The 24,193-nt window shown below is 57.3% G+C and overlaps 3 protein-coding genes across 3 annotated transcripts; 1 reads left to right on the plus strand and 2 right to left on the minus strand.

Annotated features, from left to right (window-relative positions):
- Window positions 1-275: 275 nt before the first annotated feature.
- Window positions 276-5,840, minus strand: LOC128852226 (uncharacterized). Its single transcript, XM_054066845.1, has 2 exons — window positions 5,157-5,840; window positions 276-3,072 (listed from the first exon to the last, which is right to left on the minus strand). The coding sequence occupies exons 1-2, from the start codon at window positions 5,232-5,234 to the stop codon at window positions 1,933-1,935; spliced, it is 1,218 nt and encodes a 405-aa protein (XP_053922820.1). The 5' UTR covers window positions 5,235-5,840; the 3' UTR covers window positions 276-1,932.
- A 159-nt stretch (window positions 5,841-5,999) lies between these two features.
- LOC128852227 (arginine/serine-rich coiled-coil protein 2-like) lies at window positions 6,000-10,088 on the plus strand. Its single transcript, XM_054066846.1, has one exon. The coding sequence runs from the start codon at window positions 7,763-7,765 to the stop codon at window positions 8,780-8,782; it is 1,020 nt and encodes a 339-aa protein (XP_053922821.1). The 5' UTR covers window positions 6,000-7,762; the 3' UTR covers window positions 8,783-10,088.
- A 588-nt stretch (window positions 10,089-10,676) lies between these two features.
- Window positions 10,677-22,470, minus strand: LOC104057231 (SITS-binding protein). Its single transcript, XM_054066850.1, has 10 exons — window positions 21,954-22,470; window positions 19,601-19,772; window positions 18,424-18,631; window positions 18,168-18,318; window positions 16,859-17,047; window positions 15,702-15,970; window positions 14,183-14,319; window positions 12,370-12,491; window positions 11,406-11,585; window positions 10,677-10,921 (listed from the first exon to the last, which is right to left on the minus strand). Exons 1-10 carry the CDS (start codon window positions 22,410-22,412, stop codon window positions 10,748-10,750), a joined length of 2,061 nt encoding a protein of 686 aa, XP_053922825.1. The 5' UTR covers window positions 22,413-22,470; the 3' UTR covers window positions 10,677-10,747.
- Window positions 22,471-24,193: the final 1,723 nt, after the last annotated feature.

Below are 24,193 nucleotides of genomic sequence, written 5' to 3' on the forward strand. Positions count from 1 at the left end.
ATCAATAAAGACATTGGACAGAAGTGGCCCCAGCACTGAGTCCTGGGGACACTGAGGACACCGCTTGTGCCCGGTCCAACTGGGCTGAACTCTTTGGCCCCGCCACCCAGCCCAGTTTTGTACCCCGGAGAGGCTGCATCTGCCCAGGCCATTGGTGGCCAGTTTCTCAAGCAGAACGCCGTGAGAAACAGCGTCCAAGGCTTTACCAAGGCCCAGGTTCACCCCATGCACAGCCTTTCCCTTGCCACTGAGCAAGGAACTTCATTTAATTCACACAAGAGACAGCAGATCAGGTGTAACAGTTCCACCATCAGCTGGAACCCTATGTGAGCGTTTAATCATATTGCTAAACCTTCCAGGGACGGTTTAGGAGAATGAGGGCACTTGGGTCTTGCCTAGACTCTATCCTGCCCCAAATCATGGACTCGAGGAGGTGGGAAGGGACCTCTAGAGTTCATCTTGTCCAAGGCTGCTGCTTGAGCAGGGGCAGCGTCCAGGCAGGCTTTGATGATCCCGAAGAACGGAGTGCGTGGACCTCTGTCCAAGGTCACCTTGCTGGGACCATCTGGGAGTGGGGCCGCTGAAGAGCTGTGCGTCCCCTCTGCTGGTGGACTTTTCACCACCTCTTCCCGGCACTGGGACCTTGCAGCTATGGGGGCTACGGTATCCCCGCCTGTGACCACAGTGGGCGATGTCCACCCCGCCCTGCTGAAAGGAGGCAGCAGTGGCGTTCCTCAAGCCGCAGCTCTTCCAGAAGAGGCCACGACACTGGTCACCCGGCAGCCCCAGAGAGGTTCTGAAGCCGGTCCCTGAGGTGGCCCCATGACGGCCACAGCCAGGCTCAGTGTGCTTGGGGCTACGACTCCCCAAGAGGCAGGAGGCATCAGTGGAGCAGGGCTTGGGATGCTGCTCGTGACGGGGGCTGAGCTCCGGGGCCTGAAGGCTTCAATCCAGCGTCCTTAGGGAGAAGCAAGCACCAACAGCCAGGCTGGAATTCCTCCAGGGAACGGCGCGGCCAAGAAACCGACCCCAGCATGGGTCCTGCAGCTCTCCAGGAACAAGCAGGGTGGGGCTGGAACTCGGTGGGCTTTGAGGTCCCTTCCAGCCCAAACCGTGCTGTGATTGGCTGAGTCTGGGCACGGTCTCCGAAAGCTCTGTGATGTCACAGAGGGACCCCAGTGACTCTCTCCTCTTGAGGTGTGCAGCAGCCCCGCAGGGCCACTGTGCTGTCCTCACGCGTGGAGGACAGGTGTCTGACAGGGAGGGGGCGAACGCCCCATCCTGCGAGCTCTTTGCCGAGAGCACAGACAGGTTCTGCTGGACGGGGACACTGGCAGGACCAGGGCGCTGGTCCCGACCTGCTGTACCCCGATCCTTCTTGTGCTGCCCTCGTGGAGAGGCCAGGAACCGCTCTCCTGCCTTCCCGATTCCTGCCAGCACGTGTTGGAGCAGAGCAGGAGCTCACCGAGACGTTCCTCGTGTGATTCGTCTGCTCCAAGACACCCTTGGCACTCACGGTACCACGAGCGCAGCCTCGAGGCCGAGCGAGCGCCTATTCAGCGCATCCCTCCATCCCCTTTGCTGCTTCCCGCAGGCTGCGTCTCCAGGGCCGGCCATCAGCTTGGCATCATTTTCCTTTGCCGCGTAAGATGGCATCGGAGCAGGACGTGGTGGAACAGAGCACCTCTTCTGCAGTGGCCAGCACCAGCTGGGCGACCCAGGCCGCGGAGCCGGATGCTTCCGCGGTCCTACACTGCGTGATTTGCCTGGACGCCATCAGTCAGGAAGCCTGTGTGAGGCCATGCCAGCACAGGTTCTGTTTTCCCTGCATCTGGGACTGGGGCCACCAAAGAACCACGTGTCCCCTCTGCCGGCAGACTTTCCACTACGTGTTCCGGAGGCTGGGGCCTCGCAGCTACGAGATCTACGACATCAGGCGCCACGTGTGTGGGCGCAGGTCTCAACCCCGCTCTGACACAAGGAGGAGGCGGCGGCGTTCCTCAAGCTTTTCCAGAAGAGGCCAGGATGGTGGTCACGCAGCGGCTCCAGAGAGGGCCAGAGACAATTCTCCGAGGAGGCACCACCATGGCCACGGCTGGGCTCAGCGCGCCCGTGTCTCCAACTCCTCAAGAAGCCAGAGACAGGAGTGGCACCAGGCTTTGGATGCTGCTCGTGACCACGGCCGAGCTCCAAGGCCTGAACGGGATGACCCAATGTCTTCAGAGAGGAGCCAGCGGGCAGGCAGGCATTCCTCCAGGGAACAGCGGGTGTCGAGGAGTCGTTCCCGACACAGATCCCGCAGGGAGCAGCAGCCATCGAGAAGTCGCTCCCGACACAGATCCCGCAGGGAGCAGCTGGCATTGAGGAGTCGTTCCCGACACAGATCCCACATGGAGCAGCGGCCATCGAGAAGTCGCTCCCGGCACAGATCCCGCAGGGAGCAGCGGGCATCGAGGAGTCATTCCCGACACAGATCCCGCAGGGAGCAGCGGCCATCGAGAAGTCGCTCCCGACACAGATCCCGCAGGGAGCAGCGGGCGTTGAGGGGTCGTTCCCGGCACAGGTTCCACAGGGAGCAGCGGGCGTGGAGGAGTCGTTCCCAACACAGATCCCATAGGGAGCAGCTGGAGTGGAGGAGTCGTTCCCGGCACAGATCCCGCAGGGAGTAGCAGGCATCGAGGAGTCGTTCCCAGCACAGATCCCCCAGCATCCAGAAAGCACAGTGACTGCCGCAGAGGAGGAGGGGTTAGGATGAGGAGTGAGCTCCATGACCTGAACTGGACATCTTATCTTCCTCTGGGAGAGGACAGCGTCACCAGTGAGGAGGCCACGATTTCTCCAGGGAGCAGCAAGGAGCCAGTCTCTGCGGAGGGTCGGCAGCCGTGCAGGGTGCAGGCACCGGTAGCAAAACCAACCAAGATGGGTCTCCAAGGCGGCACCACGATGGCCCCGGCTGGGCTCAGCACGCCTGGGGCTACAACTCCTTGAGAAACCAGAAGCGAAAGCAGAGCAGGGGTCGGGATGCTGCTCGTTAGGAGGGCCAAGCTCCAAGGCCCGAATGGGACATCCCGCCTAAGTCAGACAATCACCGAGCGGTTTGGTTGGAAAAGACCTTGGAGGTCATCCGGTCCCACCATAACCGTCCACTACTAAACTACATTCCTGAGCACCTTGTCTGCTGTCTTTTAATTCCCTCTGGGGACGGGGACTCCACCACCGCCCTGAGCAGCCTCTGCCAGTTCCCAAGAACCCTTTCCATGAAGAAATGTTTCCTAATATCCAATTACACCTGCCCTGGCACAACTTGAGGCTGTTTCCTCTTGTCCTATCCCTTGTTACTTGGGAGAAGAACCCAGCACCCACCTCACCACAACCTCCTTTCAGGCAGTTGTAGACAGTGATGAGGTCTCCCTCAGCCTCCTTTTCTCCAGGCTGAACAACCCCAGGTCCCTCAGACGCCTCTCAGAATCCTTGTTCTCCAGCCCCTTGTCACTTCTGGATTTTACATTTGTCTCAAATGTTGTGTTTGGTGAGGCTGGAAGAGTAAATAAGCCCCTGAACTGCTCAGTCCGCTTGCCTTGTGGCAGCTTGGGCACAAAGGGCGGGTGGACGGGCTCTGGCTCACGGGCTTGGTGAAGGAGATTGGTTTATTTAAGATCTTGATGTCCCTCATCCTCTTCACAAGGGGCGTGTGAAGGGCAGAGACAGCTCTGGCAGGGGTTGAATCAAACAGGAAGGTGGACTCACTGATACGAGTCCCTCCACCAGGGCTTACTTGCTTTGGACAAAGTAGGAAAATTTGTAGTAGGAGAAAATTGTTTCCTGAAGCACTGACAGAGAGGTGGGCCCGTGCTCTTCTGCCTCACTAAAGACGCAGACAGCTCAAAGTTCTCAAAACCACAATGCCTTGCAATGGGTCTGAAGGCAGGCGTGATGGGCTGTTGAGAAACACTAATTTCACGATAACCAACGCTCCTGGTTGATCTCCAAGGCACCTTAAAGGTGTCAAACACCTCAAAGACCAAAGGTGGCCATGGGCTTCTACACAGGAGCGTGGATGAGGGATGAAATTCCTAAATCAAACGGCAATGAAGGGGCGGCAGCATTGCTTCTGCTGGTGGGAGCAGCGGCAGGGGCTTCAGCAAATTGGAGGTGGAGAACCCACGAGATGAAACACGGCAGCAGCGCTGGAGAAAACAATGTGGTCATGGAATGGGTTGGGTTGGAAGGGATTTCAAGGCCCATCCAGTCCCACCGCCTGCCATGGGCAGGGACACCTCCCACTGGATCAGGGGCTCCAAGCCCCGTCCAGTGTGGCTTTGAACCCCTCCAGGGATGAGGCAGCCACCACTGCTCTGGGCAACCTGGGCCAGGGCCTTGCACTGGGAAAACCCTGGAAGGATGGGGGTTGACATTCTGTATGGATGTATGTTAGTACCAAGGCTGTATTTCCTCTGGTTTAGAATAACAACAAATAACAACAGATTCCAACAGTTCCTGCTGAAATACAAAAAAACCAAGTCCTTGGAAAAGTGCAAATGGGCTGAAATAGTCTCAAGGGAGCGGGATCTGTCAGCTCAAAACTGTTCCCTCTCATCCCACCCCTGCCCTCCCTGATTAAGAGCCACTCCCCAGCTTTCCTGGAGCCCTTTTCAGTCCTGGAAGCCGCTCTAAGGTCTCCTCTCAGCCTTCTCTTCTCCAGGCTGAACAGCTCCAGGGCCCTCAGCCGCCTCCCACAATCCCTGTTCTCCAGCCCCTTCCTCAACTCCGTTCCCTTCTCTGAACACGCTCCAGCCCCTCAATGTCCTTCTTGGAGTGAAGGGCCCAAAACTGAACTCAGGATTCGAGGGGCAACCTCACCAGTGCTGAGCCCAGCGGGACGATCGCGTCCCTGCTCCTGCCGGCCTCCCCGTGGCTCATCCAAGCCAAGACGCCCTTGGCCTTTTTGGCCTTTTTGGCCACCGCTGCCTCGCGTTCAGACGCTGTAGCCGCCCCCCCCGCCCCCCCAGGCCCTTCTCACAGGCGGGTTCCGAGCCCCTGGGGGGCAGCAATCGCTCAGCTGGACACGAGGCAGCAGCGACGCAGCCCCGACCCTGAGCGAAGAAAGGGGCCCCGCTCGAGCTCCTCGAGCCCGGCGAGGCTCCCGCAGCCCTGACCTCCTTCTCCGTCGCCCTCTCGCTGATGCCCAGCAGGCCGTACAGGTCCAGCTCCAACACCTCCTTCCCCACCGCCATCTTGGCGCGCACCTCGACCCGCCCTGTCGCGGGGCACGCCGGAAAATGTAGTCCTCCAGCGCCGCTGGGCCACTCTACTCCGCGCGTGTGTGGGGGGCTGGACTACAAAACCCAGGATGCACTGCGCCGCTCGTCGCACTGCGCCCTGGGAAATGGCGTCCTCTCGGCAACCGCCCTTAGCATCTGCAACAGCCGCTGGACCACATGTCCCAGGATGCATCGGGGCCGCCGCAGCGCAGCTCTGGGCCATTGGCGGTCGCTGCGGGGCGGACGCGAACCGGGGGCGAAGCGTCTCCGTGGGGCGAGGAGCGCGTCCTGAGCTGAGCATTCCTCCTTCCTCTGGGAAAGGAGAGAACGCCCTCCGGGGAATGGCCTGCAGCGAGCGGCTGATCCCGGTGTAGATCCGGCTGGGAACCGCGGGTATCGCGGAGCCCATCATGGATCAGACTTTGGTCTCAGCTCATGGATCCAACCTGTCCAGATCCCTCTGCAGAGCCTTGGCCCCTGGATCCAGCCTGTCCAGATCCCTCTGCAGAGCCTTGGCCCCTGGATCCAGCCTGTCCAGATCCCTCTGCAGAGCCTTGGCCCATGGATCCAGCCTGTCCAGATCCCTCTGCAGAGCCTTGGCCCATGGATCCAGCCTGTCCAGATCCCTCTGCAGAGCCTTGGCCCATGGATCCAGCCTGTCCAGATCCCTCTGCAGAGCTTGGCCCCTGGATCCAGCCTGTCCAGATCCCTCTGCAGAGCCTTGGCCCATGGATCCAGCCTGTCCAGATCCCTCTGCAGATCCTCCCTACCCTCCAGCAGATCCACACTCCTGCCCAGTTTAGTGTCATCTGCAAACTTGCTAAGGGAGCGCTCGACCCCCTCGTTGAGATCATCAATAAAGACATTGGACAGAAGTGGCCCCAGCACTGAGTCCTGGGGACACTGAGGACACCGCTTGTGCCCGGTCCAACTGGGCTGAACTCTTTGGCCCCGCCACCCAGCCCAGTTTTGTACCCCGGAGAGGCTGCATCTGCCCAGGCCATTGGTGGCCAGTTTCTCAAGCAGAACGCCGTGAGAAACAGTGTCCAAGGGTTTACCAAGGCCCAGGTTCACCCCATGCACAGCCTTTCCCTCGCCACTGAGCAAGGAACTTCATTTAATTCACACAAGAGACAGCAGATGAGGTGTAACAGTTCCACCATCAGCTGGAACCCTATGCGAGCGTTTAATCATATTGCTAAACCTTCCAGGGACGGTTTAGGAGAATGAGGGCACTTGGGTCTTGCCTAGACTCTATCCTGCCCCAAATCATGGACTCGAGGAGGTGGGAAGGGACCTCTAGAGTTCATCTTGTCCAACGCTGCTGCTTGAGCAGGGGCAGCGTCCAGGCAGGCTTTGATGATCCCGAAGAACGGAGTGCGTGGACCTCTGTCCAAGGTCACCTTGCTGGGACCATCTGGGAGTGGGGCCGCTGAAGAGCTGTGCGTCCCCTCTGCTGGTGGACTTTTCACCACCTCTTCCCGGCACTGGGACCTTGCAGCTATGGGGGCTACGGTATCCCCGCCTGTGACCACAGTGGGCGATGTCCACCCCGCCCTGCTGAAAGGAGGCAGCAGTGGCGTTCCTCAAGCCGCAGCTCTTCCAGAAGAGGCCACGACACTGGTCACCCGGCAGCCCCAGAGAGGTTCTGAAGCCGGTCCCTGAGGTGGCCCCATGACGGCCACAGCCAGGCTCAGTGTGCTTGGGGCTACGACTCCCCAAGAGGCAGGAGGCATCAGTGGAGCAGGGCTTGGGATGCTGCTCGTGACGGGGGCTGAGCTCTGGGGCCTGAAGGCTTCAATCCAGCGTCCTTAGGGAGAAGCAAGCACCAACAGCCAGGCTGGAATTCCTCCAGGGAACGGCGCGGCCAAGAAACCGACCCCAGCATGGGTCCTGCAGCTCTCCAGGAACAAGCAGGGTGGGGCTGGAACTCGGTGGGCTTTGAGGTCCCTTCCAGCCCAAACCGTGCTGTGATTGGCTGAGTCTGGGCACGGTCTCCGAAAGCTCTGTGATGTCACAGAGGGACCCCAGTGACTCTCTCCTCTTGAGGTGTGCAGCAGCCCCGCAGGGCCACTGCGCTGTCCTCACGCGTGGAGGACAGGTGTCTGACAGGGAGGGGGCGAACGCCCCATCCTGCGAGCTCTTTGCCGAGAGCACAGACAGGTTCTGCTGGACGGGGACACTGGCAGGACCAGGGCGCTGGTCCCGACCTGCTGTACCCCGATCCTTCTTGTGCTGCCCTCGTGGAGAGGCCAGGAACCGCTCTCCTGCCTTCCCGATTCCTGCCAGCACGTGTTGGAGCAGAGCAGGAGCTCACGGAGACGTTCCTCGTGTGATTCGTCTGCTCCAAGACACCCTTGGCACTCACGGTACCACGAGCGCAGCCTCGAGGCCGAGCGAGCGCCTATTCAGCGCATCCCTCCATCCCCTTTGCTGCTTCCCGCAGGCTGCGTCTCCAGGGCCGGCCATCAGCTTGGCATCATTTTCCTTTGCCGCGTAAGATGGCATCGGAGCAGGACGTGGTGGAACAGAGCACCTCTTCTGCAGTGGCCAGCACCAGCTGGGCGACCCAGGCCGCGGTGCCGGATGCTTCCGCGGTCCTACACTGCGTGATTTGCCTGGACGCCATCAGTCAGGAAGCCTGTGTGAGGCCATGCCAGCACAGGTTCTGTTTTCCCTGCATCTGGGACTGGGGCCACCAAAGAACCACGTGTCCCCTCTGCCGGCAGACTTTCCACTACGTGTTCCGGAGGCTGGGGCCTCGCAGCTACGAGATCTACGACATCAGGCGCCACGTGTGTGGGCGCAGGTCTCAACCCCGCTCTGACACAAGGAGGAGGCGGCGGCGTTCCTCAAGCTTTTCCAGAAGAGGCCAGGATGGTGGTCACGCAGCGGCTCCGGAGAGGGCCAGAGACAATTCTCCGAGGAGGCACCACGATGGCCACGGCTGGGCTCAGCGCGACCGTGTCTCCAACTCCTCGAGAAGCCAGAGACAGGAGTGGCACCAGGCTTTGGATGCTGCTCGTGACCACGGCCGAGCTCCAAGGCCTGAACAGGACGACCCAATGTCTTCAGAGAGGAGCCAGCGGGCAGGCAGGCATTCCTCCAGGGAACAGCGGGTGTCGAGGAGTCGTTCCCGACACAGATCCCGCAGGGAGCAGCAGCCATCGAGAAGTCGCTCCCGACACAGATCCCGCAGGGAGCAGCCGGCATTGAGGAGTCGTTCCCGACACAGATCCCACAGGGAGCAGCGGCCATCGAGAAGTCGTTCCCGGAACAGATCCCGCAGGGAGCAGCGGGCATCGAGGAGTCGTTCCCGGCACAGATCCCGCAGGGAGCAGCGGCCATCGAGAAGTCGCTCCCGACACAGATCCCGCAGGGAGCAGCGGGCGTCGAGGGGTCGTTCCCGGCACAGGTTCCACAGGGAGCAGCGGGCATGGAGGAGTCGTTCCCAACACAGATCCCATAGGGAGCAGCTGGAGTGGAGGAGTCGTTCCCGGCACAGATCCCGCAGGGAGTAGCAGGCATCGAGGAGTCGTTCCCAGCACAGATCCCCCAGCATCCAGAAAGCACAGTGACTGCCGCAGAGGAGGAGGGGTTAGGATGAGGAGTGAGCTCCATGACCTGAACTGGACATCTTATCTTCCTCTGGCAGAGGACAGCGTCACCAGTGAGGAGGCCACGATTTCTCCAGGGAGCAGCAAGGAGCCAGTCTCTGCGGAGGGTCGGCAGCCGTGCAGGGTGCAGGCACCGGTAGCAAAACCAACCAAGATGGGTCTCCAAGGCGGCACCACGATGGCCCCGGCTGGGCTCAGCACGCCTGGGGCTACAACTCCTTGAGAAACCAGAAGCGAAAGCAGAGCAGGGGTCGGGATGCTGCTCGTTAGGAGGGCCAAGCTCCAAGGCCCGAATGGGACATCCCGCCTAAGTCAGACAATCACCGAGCGGTTTGGTTGGAAAAGACCTTGGAGGTCATCCGGTCCCACCATAACCGTCCACTACTAAACTACATTCCTGAGCACCTTGTCTGCTGTCTTTTAATTCCCTCTGGGGACGGGGACTCCACCACCGCCCTGAGCAGCCTCTGCCAGTTCCCAAGAACCCTTTCCATGAAGAAATGTTTCCTAATATCCAATCTACACCTGCCCTGGCACAACTTGAGGCTGTTTCCTCTTGTCCTATCCCTTGTTACTTGGGAGAAGAACCCAGCACCCACCTCACCACAACCTCCTTTCAGGCAGTTGTAGACAGTGATGAGGTCTCCCTCAGCCTCCTTTTCTCCAGGCTGAACAACCCCAGGTCCCTCAGACGCCTCTCAGAATCCTTGTTCTCCAGCCCCTTGTGACTTCTGGATTTTACATTTGTCTCAAATGTTGTGTTTGGTGAGGCTGGAAGAGTAAATAAGCCCCTGAACTGCTCAGTCCGCTTGCCTTGTGGCAGCTTGGGCACAAAGGGCGGGTGGACGGGCTCTGGCTCACGGGCTTGGTGAAGGAGATTGGTTTATTTAAGATCTTGATGTCCCTCATCCTCTTCACAAGGGGCGTGTGAAGGGCAGAGACAGCTCTGGCAGGGGTTGAATCAAACAGGAAGGTGGACTCACTGATACGAGTCCCTCCACCAGGGCTTACTTGCTTTGGACAAAGTAGGAAAATTTGTAGTAGGAGAAAATTGTTTCCTGAAGCACTGACAGAGAGGTGGGCCCGTGCTCTTCTGCCTCACTAAAGACGCAGACAGCTCAAAGTTCTCAAAACCACAATGCCTTGCAATGGGTCTGAAGGCAGGCGTGATGGGCTGTTGAGAAACACTAATTTCACAATAACCAACGCTCCTGGTTGATCTCCAAGGCACCTTAAAGGTGTCAAACACCTCAAAGACCAAAGGTGGCCATGGGCTTCTACACAGGAGCGTGGATGAGGGATGAAATTCCTAAATCAAACGGCAATGAAGGGGCGGCAGCATTGCTTCTGCTGGTGGGAGCAGCGGCAGGGGCTTCAGCAAATTGGAGGTGGAGAACCCACGAGATGAAACACGGCAGCAGCGCTGGAGAAAACAATGTGGTCATGGAATGGGTTGGGTTGGAAGGGATTTCAAGGCCCATCCAGTCCCACCGCCTGCCATGGGCAGGGACACCTCCCACTGGATCAGGGGCTCCAAGACCCATCCAGCGTGGCTTTGAACCCCTCCAGGGATGGGGCAGCCACCACTGCTCTGGGCAACCTGGGCCAGGGCCTTGCACTGGGAAAACCCTGGAAGGATGGGGGTTGACATTCTGTATGGATGTATGTTAGTACCAAGGCTGTATTTCCTCTGTTTTAGAATAACAACAAATAACAACAGATTCCAACAGTTCCTGCTGAAATACAAAAAAACCCAAGTCCTTGGAAAAGTGCAAATGGGCTGAAATAGTCTCAAGGGAGAGCGGGCGTATTTGGCCAGCGCTGCTCTGGAGAAGGTCAACCGTCCCAAGGCTGCGGCAGTCTGTGAATTCATGAGGTTTTTACAAACACTGGCACCTCTGCGAGGCTGGCAGAGAAATTCCCGAGGACAGTGCCTCCGTCAAACACACGGGCAGTGCTGGTGTCCATCCACAGGTGCCCTGCTCCAGGCAGGTAGATGTCTCGCCGCGTTTGTCCTTTTTCTGTTATGGGAGCAACCAGGACCTGCAGTGGGGAGGAAAGAGAAAGATGAGGGTGGGGTTGTTCAGCCTGGAGAAGGGAAGGCTGCGGGGAGACCTTAGAGCAGCTTCCAGGGCTGAAAGGGGCTCCAGGAAAGCTGGGGAGGGACTTTTTAGAAGGGCCTGGAGTCACAGGGTGAGTGGAATGGGAAGGAGGGAAGATTTAGATTAGACATTGAGAAGAAATTCTTGACGCTGAGGATGGGGAGGCCCTGGCCCAAGTTTCCCAGAGCAGTGGTGGCTGCCCCATCCCTGGAGGGGTTCAAAGCCATGCTGGATGGGGCTTGGAGCCCCTGATCCTGTGGGAGGTGTCCCTGCCCATGGCAGGGGGTGGGACTGGGTGGGCTTTGAGGTCCCTTCCAACCCAAACCATTCCATGATTCCATGAAAGAGGTGGATGGGCGAGCGCAGGAGACACCTTGTTTGCTCCCAGTTACCCTTTGAGGGCACCCAGTCCCTGCAGTTCTTACCTCATCTCCAATGAGAAATTCATCCTCTATGGTAAAAGCAGTTGCGTCTGTGGGACTGAGCCACCACACTGGGCGGAAGATGGGGTGCCCCAGACTGAGCCATTCCTCACTGTATTTTACGAGGAGTGGCACAACGAAATCCTGGTGCTTCTTTATGCATTGCCGGGTGAGGTTCAGGACCTGCAGGGCGGGGGGAGAGAAAGAAACCCATGACATATCTTTCATCCTATAAAGAGCGAAGGAAGAGGGGAAAAAAAAAAATATATATATTTTCCCTTGGGAAGAGAAATTGCTGAATTGCCACATCCTGATCAAGTTTCGGCAGCCAACAAGATGCAAACAGGGTTGCTGCGGTGGGTTTGTTCCTATTGAGATGGGAGAGCTGGGGACAGCCTCTGGCAAGTGACAGCCCCCAGGGTGTTGAGGTCTGACGAAAGTGATGAACTCTCTTGCTGCTCCAACGAAATTTAATGACATTTACCCCTGGGATTTGAAGAATCGCTCTCCTCTTTTACTCCCCTTAAGGTGACTTCAAGGCCAGGTTGCGTGGGCCTGGGGCAGCCTGATCCAGTGGGACCTGTCCCTGCCCATCACAGCGGGGTCAGAACTGGATGATCGGTGAGGTCCCTTCCAACCCAAACTATTCTATGATTCTATCACTTCCCTGGGAAGATGTCTTCAACTGTTCAAAGATACCTTGGATGCGAATCTGCAGGTGGTAGAAATGAGCTGTTAGATCAAACTGTAATTAAACAGCAGCTACAGGGAGGGTGAGATACATGATGGTTGCCATCATTTCTACAGCCTGCAGCAATCTCTGGTCCCTGGGGCAGAGAGCAGGGTTTTGCAGGTACAGAACAGTGATTTTCAGCCTCAGCTTTCCCCACTGGGGACCGTAATGGCTTTTGGGGGTGTTTGTCATAGAAGGGTGCCCATGTCCTCTGCTGGAGTTGGATTTACGTACCCAGGCGTCGCAGCAAAGCCAGGGCGGTGTGCTGAAGGCCATCACAGGGAGAAACGTCACGATCTGCAGCCACCGCACATATAGCTCCGGGTCCGCTGGGGCATCGCTGGCCAGGCTCCCTCCTGTGGGGACAAGGAGCTGCATGAAGGTTCTCTAGGGCATCTCATTGTGGGAAGAGTCCCAAAGCACCTGCTCTGTGTTACCCCATTGCAAAAGGAGCCAAATTCTCCCTGCCCTTGTTTTATTTCCTTGAGCATCATCATAAAACATCAATCATCTCTGTTCAGTTTAGGACCAGACATAGAATCATGGAATGGTTTAATGGACTTCAAAGCCCATCCAGTTCCATGGGCAGGGACACCTTCCACTGGATCAGGGGCTCCAAGCCCCATCCAAGCTGGCCTTGGACACCTCCAGGGATGGGGCAGCCACCACTGCTCTGGGCACCCTGGGCCAGGGCCTCCCCACCCTAGAACAGCACAAACCACCCCAAGGCCGAGGACTTACCCAGACCACCCACAAAGCCCCATCCCCCCAGAGGCTTTTCCCATCCCAAGTGACCCCTGTGCACTCTTGCACCTCCCAGGCTGTGGGGACACAACATGATGGACCTCCTGCCCCAGCAGCGAATGCACCGCCAACCCTGCTCCGTGCAGGGGAATCTGTGCTCTCATCCAACACCGTTGACATAAGCCAATGGGTTCAGCATCGCTTTGGGGAGGGAACAGCCGCGCTGTGATCGCCTGAGCCTTGTTTTTCAAGGAAAACTGGCTAAAAATAGAGGCCAAATTGACAAATTGCTCAACAAGTGCCTCTTTCAGGGCTGTCTGTGCAGCTCCGCTCTCTGGATCTGACGCTCCACATGCAGCCTCTGTGCGTTTGGGGCACATTTTCAACACAAACAACCCGATCACCTCCAAGAAGAGGGCACAAACGAGCTGCTTGGGCCCCATCAAAGGATTGTTTCTTGACTTTTATAATGCCTTTATTTAAGGATTTCTCAAACCATTGTGCTGTGGAGCAGAAATGCCAGCTTGGAGCGGGAGCATCTCTTCGGAACGTCTATTAGGATACATCTATTTAGGAACATCTCTTTCCCAGCCAGGAATCTGGGCACGTGCTTTCCCAGCTGCGGGGTCCCTCTTGGCCTTTGCTGGGTGGGTTTTAGCTCAAGCAGAGCTGCTAGAGGCGATGGGGTGCCCTCAGCCTGCGGTTCAGGAGCGCCATGAAGGGCATCCCCAGGGACCTGGCTGCTTCTGGAGCTGCCTATTAAGATTTACAACATGTTTATTTGTTTTCAATTCCTCTGTCAATTCCCTAGTAACGTTCGTAGAATTGTGGAATGGTTTGGGCTGGAACAGACCTCAAAGCCCACCCAATTCCACCCCCTGCCATGGGCAGGGACACCTCCCACTGGATCAGGGGCTCCAAGCCCCATCCAACCTGGCCTGGAACCCCTCCAGGGATGGGGCAGCCACCACTGTCTGGGCAGCCTGGGCCAGGGCCTCCCCACCTGAACAGCAAAACATTTCTGCCTAAGATCTCACCTCAATCTCCCCCCTTTCAGCTCAAAACTGTTCCCTCATCCTGTTCCTGCTCTCCCTGATCAAGAGCCCCTCCCCAGCTTTCTTGTAGGCAAGAACCCAATCAAGGCAGCGTGGTGGAAAATTGGGTACCAGGAACAACGATCTTTGAGCCTTCACGCAGCACCTAAGCCAGATGGGGCAAACAGACCTCTCGTGCACCTGAACAGAGCAAAAATCTCTGCAGAAAAGCCAGAAATAGGGGGAAAAGGCAGAAAAACAATGATTACCTACTGCATCAGGGATGAAGAAGTTGTAGCCCAGGAGGCTGTAGTGCAACACGGAGGGAATGAGTCCCTTCAGCCCGGAATAGCTCCAGTCCGAGTGCAGCGGGCTCATCTGGACAAAGAGCGGGAGGTGGCTGGATCTGGGGGGAACAAGCACAAACCTGATGCTTTGACACCGCACAGAACTCTCCTATGCCTGGGTGCCTCTGCAGTTGCTGTGGTCAGATATGGGTTTCCTCAGCCATTTGGGATGTCCACACTGGAGAGAAATTGATGCTCCCTGTCCCACACCCACCTGCTCTGCCGAATTTGGCAGCCCCAAGCCTACCTTTCCCCCGATTCCCTATTCAAAGCTTTTCTTGTCCTGGCCTGATCTCACAAAGACCACCATCTGGTGGCCCACCATGATGGCAGCACAGCTGTGCTCTGGGTTGTAGCCATCTTCTTGCTACTCATGTATGGTAACACCAATTCTGGTGGGAAAATGCTCACAAAAAGACATAGTTGGGACACCAACTGGGGGATCCCGACAGCACCCTCAACCCTGGGTCCATGTGGTTCCCCCAACACAAAGCACCAACCTCTTTTTGGCATGGAAGGTCTGGAGGCCACATCCTGCAGGGAGGATTTCTCCTCCTGGTTTTCATTTATGCTCACCTGTTTTGCCTTGAGCGGCTGCCATTCCTGACAGCGAGTCTGTCTGTCAGCCAAAGGAAAACAGGATTTTCCTCCCATTTTTTTAGACCTTTTCTTTCTCATAGTGTTTCTGTGCCCAGGGTTTACTTGGGGCATGAGGGGTCATGTCATCAAGCAGCCTGGCATGGGAGATGGTGTTTCTGGCAGGCTAAAAGGTTCAAATCTGGACCTTCACTAAGAGCTTTGGCTGGAGCATTTCTATTTGGTCTGAGTCTGCTTGGTCGTAGAGTTTGTTTCATCCTCATCACCAGGAGAAAAGGAGGCTGAAAGGAGACTTTATCACTGTCTACAACTGCCTGAAAGGAGTTACCTGGAAGGACTCCAGCACTGCCCTGGACACCCTCTGCCAGGGCCTCACCTCTCTGTCAGTAAAGACATTTTTCCTAATATCCAATCTAAACCTCGCACGGTACAACTTGAGGCCATTTCCTCTTGTCCTATCGCTTGTTCCTTGGGAGCAGAGCCCAGCGCCCACCTCACCATAACCTCCTTTCAGGAGCTGCAGAGAGCGATGAGGTCTCCCCTCAGCCTCCTTTTCTCAAGGCTAAAGAGCCCCAGGTTCCTCAGCCGCCTCTCACAACTCCTGTTCTCCAGCCCCTTCCCCAGCTGCCCTGGACATGCTCCAGCCCCTCAGTGTCGTTCTTGTACTGAGATGTAAGAGCATCCCCTCCCTCTATGTTGCCCCAGACCACCTCCACGCTGCTTCCCTGGGCACTGAGCGGTGTCTTAGCATCCCAAAGGCCTATTGAAAGCATCACCTCAACCATCTCCCAAGCAGCTCGTGTAGCCATCAGCTCCAGCAAAGCATCTTCTCCTTGGGACCCACCTGGCACCAGCGCTGATGATGGTGGCATTTCCCAGTGTCGCCAGTGCTGCTGCCAGTGCCTCGGTGTATCCATCGCCCGCCAGCTCGGCGGGAGGTGGGACAGCTTGCTCCAGGAAGGCATTGCCCTCAGCACCCTCAAAGACCACGTACGCAGCCCCCAGAGCCTGCCGCAGGTGCTGGGCACGTGCCAGGAACCAGCTCAGCGCTGCCTCACTGGTGACGTTCAGGCGGGCGCAAAGCTGCCCCTTCCACGTGGTCAGCAGTGGGACCTGCGGCACAGGATGGAAATTGCTGTCAGACACACAGAATAGCCCAAAACCCCGGGGTGTGAGGCTTTAGATGCTCACTCTGCCTTCATCCTGCCCTACCGCCATGGGCACCATCGCAGTGCAACTCAAAGAGGTGTAAACTCCCTCTCAACCCCCCCAAAAATCTCCGAGTTTGTGGGAAACCGGCAGAGTAAAATCCCAGCAGAAAGGGAATGGGGGGATTTTATGAACGCTGACTTGACAGAATCACAGAATCCTGGGGTGGTTTGGGTTGGAAGGGACCTCACAGCCCATCCAGTCCCACCCCTGCCATGGGCAGGGACACCTCCCACTGGATCAGGGGCTCCAAGCCCCATCCAACCTGGCCTGGAACCCCTCCAGGGATGGGGCAGCCACCACTGCTCTGGGCACCCTGGGCCAGGGCCTCCCCACCTGAACAGCAAAACAGTTCTGCCTCAGATCTCATCTCAATCTCCCGTCTTGCAGCTCAAAACTGTTCCTCCTCATCCCATCCCTGCCTTCGCTGATCCAGAGCGCCTTTCCAGCTCTCCTGGAGCCTCTTTCAGTCCTGGAAGCTGCTCTAAAGTCTCCCCACAGCCTTCTCTTCTCCAGGCTGAACAACCCCAGCTCTCTCAACCTGTCCTTAGATGGGAAGTGCTCCAGCCCTCGGATCTTCTCCGTCGCCTCCTCCTGTTAAAATATCTTTTGGAACTGGACATTTGAAAGCTGTTTCCTTAGGACCCAGGAGAAAAGCTGCTCCCTCAGCATCAGTTTGCCCCCACAGGGTTTCCCTAACACCAGAGGATCAGGTTGTCCCCCTCTGCAGGTATTGATCCGGTTTGGTTTTGGTTTTAGGTGGAGCAGCAGGTTCAGGGGTTGGTCTCGTACCGCACAGCTGCCAGCGCGGGGCTGCAGGCTCAGCCAGTGGCTCGCGGTGTCACCGTCCCGGAGCGAGCGCAGGAAGAGCGGGGAGGCGATGCTGGTGTACGGGGACAGTGTGATGGAGAGCTGCAGCGGGGCAGCGTCCCAGGCGTGGGCCACCTCGTGCCTCTTCCTCCGCTGTGCAGGAACGTCATCCTGCAGGGGGGGAAAGGTGGGAAAAGGGGGTTGGTGGCAGTGGCGAAGCCATCAAGCATCAGCTGCTTGGCTTGACATATCCCTCTCCCGAAGCTGCTGAAGAGGGTGACTGCTTTGCCGAGATGTGGGGTGGAGGGGAGACAGAGGTGTGGTGGCCACATCAAAGCCCACGCGTGCGGCAAGGATGAGTGGGGCAGAATGAGCTCGCCATGATGTCTCTGCCACTCATTTGCCTATTGGGATGATCAAAGTGACCCTCAGTCCCCTCCCGCATATCAACACACGTATGGGCAGAGTTCCACCATAGCCACAGGACAAAGAATCAGAGGTGACCCTGAAAATGGGAGTATTAATAAGATTTATGAATAGAAACCAATATATGTTGTACTTGGGTGACTTGTGGTAACTGTGGGGTTTGTGTGTTGGGAATGGCTTGATGTATGACCCTGGAGTTTTTCGGATCCCTACATGTTGGTGGAGGCTGCGCCGGCAGGGGATGAAGCAGCCCACCGTGTCCCTTACATGCAGCACCACTGACCAAAGGGAAAGAAGATAAGGAGCTGAACAGACTGATACCCGAGCTGTTCTCACTCTAGAAGGGACTATAAGAGAATGAGAGGAGTGGGTCATCATCACAGCTCTTTCTCAGCTGGTCTGAAACCCCCACTGATGTCAACATCCCATGATGGATCCAATCCCTCTGAGCCCTTGAGTGGCTGCAAAAGCTTCACCTGCAGGTACTTCATGGGAACATCTGAAAAGACTTTATCACTGAACTCCAGACAGGTAGTAGAGTCCCTCACAAACACTTATAGGATGCTAATATCAGTCTAGACTTAAACTTATGCTCTTGACTTAGGACTGTAACATCATAGGTTATGAACTAAATGTTAGGTGCAGTTTTGAGTCCTGCTCTGTCTCCCTTGGCGTGTGACAGGCATCACCGCCTGTGTGGGATGGAACCCCAAACCGAGCACCCCTTCCCTGGCAGGGGAGGCCCCCGTGCACCATCACAGCCCCCGTCCCATAAAACGAGTTTGTTTCCATTCTACATGGAGGGATTTACAGGGAGGGCAGCTCTCCATTTGCCTTTGGAGCCCAAGGGCAGGACAGGACGTACCGCAGCAGCCAGGACAGCAGTGCCGTGCTCCCCCAGGGCCAGGACCCCCTCCTCGAGGTGATGCCGCTTCAGTCTCTTGGCCAGTGCCCTCAAACCTCGCTTTATTTTGGCAGCCGAACCCTCTGGGCCGTGGTAGTGCCAAATCGGAGACCTGCGTGGTGGAAAGAGTCGTGAGGGTCACACCTCGTGCTCAGGGCGGTGACCAGGACAAGGGTTTGGAAAGCAGCCCCCTACCAGGAGGGAGGGAACATCTTACCCCAGGAGAGCCGTGTCCGGCAGCGCCCGCGCCCGCCCTGCGAGCCGGCTGCCCACATGCTGGTGGGCAGCCACGACGTCGGGGCTGAGGCAGAGCAGGTAGCGCAGGGGCTCCGCCGCTCGCCCCGCCGGCGTCTCCAGGCAGAAGTGCCTACTGCTCTCCAGCGAGAGGAAGAGGGGCACATCAGGCGCCACTGTCACCGTCACTCCTTTGGGGAGAGAGGAGGAAAATGGGGTCTCAGAAAGCACCTGGCTCCTCTTGGTCCTCACGCCGGTGGCCACAGGGCCAGGGATGCCCAGGGCAGAGCTTAAGTGGTACCAGGACCTCCCAGATAGATCCCAGCCGTGGATCCAGCCATGCAAGCAAATCCTCGCTCTCTGCTTCTGCCATCCCCTTTTAACCTCCAAAATGCCTTTCGGAAGGGCTGGATTTGCTCCATTTCTTGTTTAGCTAAGGCAGTGGCCACAGCTTCATCAAGGCAGGGTGACTCCCCCATTAATTTGGGGGAATATCTGAAGTTTGGTGTTCTGCAGAATAATAGAATCATTGTAGAAATCCTGGAATGCTTTGCTTTGGAAAGGACCTCCAAGCCCATCCAGTCCCACCCCCTGCCATGGGCAGGGACACCTCCCACTGGATCAGGGGCTCCGAGCCCCATCCAACCTGGCCTGGAACCCCTCCAGGGATGGGGCAGCCACCACTGCTCTGGGCACCCTGGGCCAGGGCCTCCCCACCTGAACAGCAAAACAGTTCTGCCTAAGATCTCACCTCAATCTCCCCTCTTTCAGCAAAAAGCCACTACCCATTGTAATCCAAATATCCACCCAAAAACTACAACAGCAAATAAACTTGTGCCCACATCCAGCATCCAAGACCGGTGCCAGGGATCTGCAAGCTGGGATGGAGACCCTGCGGTTTCCCTGGTGTCACTTGGGCTAATCCACACTCTCAGGCACTGGCTTGTGAATGCAGCTGGTGTTTAACATCATGGCCTTTTCCACAGGAATGAGGATCCATCCCTTGTGTCCCGCTGCCAGGTGTCATTACATTTGTAGGATGGTTTAATCTTGGAGACACCTCCCCTGCTCTTAAACCAGTTGCTCTATAGATGAGGGAAGGGATGGAGAAGCACAGGGATTAAAGCTCTAGGATGTTGGACAGGGAAGGATGCAATTACCTGTTGAGCCTAAGAAGTATCTCTCCAAAACGGGCCCATAGCCAGCGGGGTTTTTGCTGAAGTCACCGCTGACGAAGGGCTGCGCGTGGCTCTCGGCGCCATTGAGCGGCCAGCGCTGGGTGCGGACGCTCCCCCCTCCGTACCAGGAGATGTTGGCCATGGAGAAGCAATCCTGCAGCCGGGACAACATCATCAGATGGTGAAAAACACCTCAGGGTGAGGACAAAGGAGCGAACGGTTGCATTTAGAGAGGCAGAAGCCCTGTGTACTACTCCAGTGTTGTCAGAGCAGCTGTGGCACAGGTCATTTCCCAGGGAAAAAAATCCCAGTCCCAAGAAATTTAGGTGTTTTCTGCAAAAAGCGTGTGCTCCCTCTTTGCTTTCTGCCTCTACCGTGGTAGGGGCTACCTGGGTTTAAGTTTTCCATGCACAAGAACGGGGCTTCCAGGGACAAAATGATGCTGAAATCCCACTTGCCCACTTGGTTCCTCAGCCTGCGGGTTTATCGGAGTTACCCAGTGGTGGAAGAGAAGGAAGAAATAAGAATTCATAGCAACAGTTGGAAGTGCAAATTCTGCCCTTTCTTCACCTTGAAGACCACAAAAATCCCTTAACTTTTCAGTTAAAGCTAAAGACGACGAGATCAGAGGTGACGCCACCACGCCATGCCCTGGGTTCACAAACCCGGCTTGGAAAACATCATAGAATCCGGGAATGGTTTGGGTCAGAAGGGACCTCAAAGCCCATCCAGTCCCACCCCTGCCATGGGCAGGGACACCTCCCACCGGATCAGGGGCTCCAAGCCCCATCCAACCTGGCCTGGAACCCCTCCAGGGATGGGGCAGCCACAATTGTTTGTTTATTTCTTTAAATACAAAGAAGGAAACCTCTCCATGCTCCATCCCACAGTGTCTCCGGGGGAATTATCACTGGAATTCACAGCTCTCCCTGCCTGCATGTGCGCAGGAAAACCTTTAACCCCACCATGAAGATCTTTAACCTCACCCTGAAGGCACTGCTGCAGCCCTGGGGGAACCTGAGAGTTTTCTTCTAAGGCAAAGCCCCCGTTCTCCGAGGGCTGCTGATAAAAAGCACTTCCCTTGGCCAGACAGATCTCTTTGGGGATGTGGGGCGCTTCCCACAGGGCTGATGGGGCAGCAGGGGAATGAGGCACCCCCAGAAGCTGCTGGCACATCCCCCTCTCCTTCCAGAAACCATCCATTTTCACCTCAAAGCCTCTAAAACTCACTCCTTTCTGCCAAAGCTGGGGATCACGAGGACTTATCCTCCCGTGTGACTTCCCACGTGGGAACGGGCTTCCCCGAAAGCCTGGGAATTTGGGGCTGCGGAGGGAGGCTGGGACCCCTGGGCAGAGAAGGACCCAACTCAACACAAACAGCTGCTCAGCTCAACCTGACGCTCTTTGTTGCCCCCGATCCCAAGGCTCCCCGAGCCCTGAGCTCATTCCTGCAGCGGGGGCAGAGACAGGTTAAGTCCCTTGGAGAGGAGACGTAAATTATTAAAGTGGAAACGCTGGAGGCTCGGAATAGCTCTACCAGGTATCAGCGGGGAAAGAGAGGGGGTGTAAAGCCTGTTCTGAACTCTTAAATTTCACTGGGTCATATTTTCCAAGAGTTTGAGGTTGGGTTAGTGGGGAAAAAAAAAACCTATTCCTTCTTGCTCGCCCTCTCAGCTGCCCCAAAGCGATGTCAGCAAAGGACGCTCAGCCCCAAACTGATGTCAACAGGGGATCACGGCTAGAGGAGAACAATTCCCCATCTCCGCAGGGTCCCATCCTGCTCCCTCACCTGTCCTGAGGGCTCCCCTCGGACACGATGGCATGACAGGGTTTTTCTTTCCCCTCCCTACAGCTCAATTTCAGGGTCAGCTTTTATTTACCTGAGGGAGAAAACTGGGGAGGACACAAAAGCCAAAGCCCCCGTAAGGTTTTGCAGCGTGGATGTGGACGAATCCCGTCCTGAGGGAGCTGCCGCATTCTGTCTGGGGTTGAAGAGACCTTTCCGGGCGCGTCGCCAGCATTGTGATCTGAAGCAATTATCTATCCGGTCTCTATATAAACACGGTTTTCCCACCGTGGGGTGACCCCTGCGGCACCGGGAGGAGTGACCACTGCTCCTCAGTGTTTTGGGGGCTCAACGTCGGGCCATGAGGCTTCCAAAGGCACTTTTCCCCTCTGGGACCCTCCAGCTGCTGGAGGCTTCGGATGCGGGGTGCCCTACCACAGTGTGACCTCGTGGTGCTGGGAAATGGTGTGTTCAGGCCAGATCCTCCCCACTTTGGCTCGTTTTACACCAAATGCCACATTCAGAGAAGGGCACAGGGGTCCCCATTACCTTCACTGTCACGTCGGGGCGCAGTGGGGTCCAGTGCACTCCGTAGCACTCGGTGCCGGGGGCTGGCGAGGGCTCGAGGGAGAGCCGGAGCTCGGCGTCCTCCTCCCAGGCGTAGCAGAACTGCCCTCCATCGTGCCAGCAGCGATCCCGTGGCGGAGGCGGCTCAGCGGCCGGCACGCCACCCACCGCGATCACCGCCACCGTCCGCCCTGTCGGCAGCGCCCGCAGGAGCAGGGCACCGCGCCGGCGCTCCCACAGCATCCCGCTGGCCTGGCCCCGCAGCACCCACTCCTCCGGCGGCTGCTCCAGCGCCTGCCAGGAGATGATGCCGATGGTCATGGCGAAGAAGACGGCCACGCCGAGACAGCCGAGAGCACCTTTCCAGGGCTCCGTCATCTCCCTGATGCCCGTGGTCCAAGCGGCGTCGGGGATTTGGCGCGTGGGGCGGGCGAGGGGCATGGTGCAAGCGCAGGGGGATGCTCCGACTCCTCTTTCTCTCTCCTCCTGCAGCAGCACAAGAAGGAAAACACTCTTCTGGGATGGCTCCCAAGGAAGAGTAAAATATGAAAGTTTCAAAAAGTAAAGCCGCAACTGTCTTCTCTTTGCTGGAACCCAAGGGTAGGGAAACCTCTCCTGAGCCTCCGTCTGCTCGCTGCCGCATGGCAAATCCCTCTGCGGGCTCGGGGCTGGCTGCGACGGCAGCTGCACCGCCAGCCCCGTGCTGGGTGTCAGCTCAGCCCCTTGGCACCCGCTCAGCGATGCTGCCCGCGGCCGCGGAGAAGTTCACGCGTGGCCAAAAGCCACAGAGCAGCAGCCGATGGGAAGGGAGGCACCGCGGGAGCCTCCGAGAGCTCGGGGCTTTCCTTCGCCAAGCAGCGAAGCTTTGCTTCTCGGTTTGCAAAATAGCTCCAAACAGCCAGAGGGGGCAGAAAAAATATTGTTGGGGAAAGAAGGGGGAATGCAACACCAGTTTTTCAACCCCCCTCCCTCTTGCCTGTGAAAGAGCAGGGGGAAAAACGACCCACACGCGCGGTGCGGCAGCGCTGGTCGAGCCCTCGCTTGAGGGAATGGGACCCAGCGCTCAAGGGCTGTGACCTCGTGGCGTGGGACCAACTTCTCCCCACATCCCAGCTGCTCCTGCCCCGCTGCCGCTCTGCCCGGCTCAGCGCACCCGCCCGCCACCTCCCAGCCCCAGTTCTTTTACCTAAAGGTGGATTAGAAGGCGCTTTGGCAGCTCCCAAAAGTGGTCAATGATGACTGCGCGTCCCAGCCTCGGTTCTCGGTCGGGTCAGGCTGCGGGTCTTTCTCCTGGGGCAGTTTTCCCTCCTGGCCACGACTGAGACCTTTGCAGCTGCGGCAACTTGATCCAAAGGAACCTCAGAGCATTATCTAGGACAAGACGCTGTGTGCGCCCTCCCACCCCGCTCCCCTGCACGCTGCACGTAGCCTCAGGGAGCTCCGTTATAAACAGGCAAGGAAGGTAAGAAAATAACTTCAAAAAGCATTTATTTATAGGGGAATCATTTTAAAGGGATGTTTTGCAGTTATTGAGGGGGTGGTCTGGGTGAGCCCTTACTACACACCTGCGAATCCACATGGCAGGAAGCCCTGCCAGCCTGAACTTCCCAGTTCCACTGCCTGGGCAATGATGTCCATCGAAAGAGAGCAGGGATCACCTGGGAAACGCTCTCCAGCTGCCGGGTTAGCAGGGAATCACGGCCAAGCTATGGGTGATGGAGATGGGATTGGGTGCAAAGAGTTAAAGGAAGGGATCACAGCTCTCACGGGACCCCCAAAACCAGCTGTCAAGGTTATGGACCAAAAAGGAGTTAAAATAAAGGGGAAAATATTAAAAAAGAAGGAAGAAGAGATGATGCTTCTACCAAAGAAGTTACGGGCAGGGCTGCGGGGCTCGCACTGCTCAGCACACCCCAAGACCTGGAACAAGGCAACGAGTAGATGTCAATAAAGTCCCATCCATGGTGACTCCAAGCTGTGCAGCTACAACCTAAACTGGGGCTCCCAGATTATTGGGGTGGGATTTGCCACTCCTTTCCCCAGGCTTTATAAATCCCCCTGTCCTCAGGAGAGCATGGCTGGGCTGACAACACACAGAAATGGGGCAGAGGAGCTCAGAACAACGACCCGTGGGCTGGGGCTGTGGTCCCCAGCTTCCCAGAGGGTTTAATCCCCCGTCCAGGGGAGTGAGCGAGCGATGGGGATACAGTGCGAGCCCAAAG

This window comes from Cuculus canorus, chromosome 5, assembly GCF_017976375.1.
Source record: "Cuculus canorus isolate bCucCan1 chromosome 5, bCucCan1.pri, whole genome shotgun sequence".
Taxonomy (NCBI): domain Eukaryota; kingdom Metazoa; phylum Chordata; class Aves; order Cuculiformes; family Cuculidae; genus Cuculus; species Cuculus canorus.

Excerpts from the sequence above, each read along its gene's own strand:
- LOC128852226 (XM_054066845.1), bottom strand. The coding sequence starts at position 5,234 with ATGGCGGTGGGGAAGGAGGTGTTGGAGCTGGACCTGTACGGCCTGCTG. Across the intron at positions 3,073-5,156 it reads AGAGGGCGACGGAGAAGGAG|GCGGGATGTCCCATTCGGGC; the intron begins GTCAGGGCTGCG and ends TGTCTGACTTAG.
- LOC128852227 (XM_054066846.1), top strand. The coding sequence starts at position 7,763 with ATGGCATCGGAGCAGGACGTGGTGGAACAGAGCACCTCTTCTGCAGTG.
- LOC104057231 (XM_054066850.1), bottom strand. The coding sequence starts at position 22,412 with ATGCCCCTCGCCCGCCCCACGCGCCAAATCCCCGACGCCGCTTGGACC. Across the intron at positions 18,632-19,600 it reads ATACTTCTTAGGCTCAACAG|GAGTGACGGTGACAGTGGCG; the intron begins GTAATTGCATCC and ends CTCTCCCCAAAG. Across the intron at positions 10,922-11,405 it reads AATTTCTCATTGGAGATGAG|GTCCTGGTTGCTCCCATAAC; the intron begins GTAAGAACTGCA and ends TCCCCACTGCAG.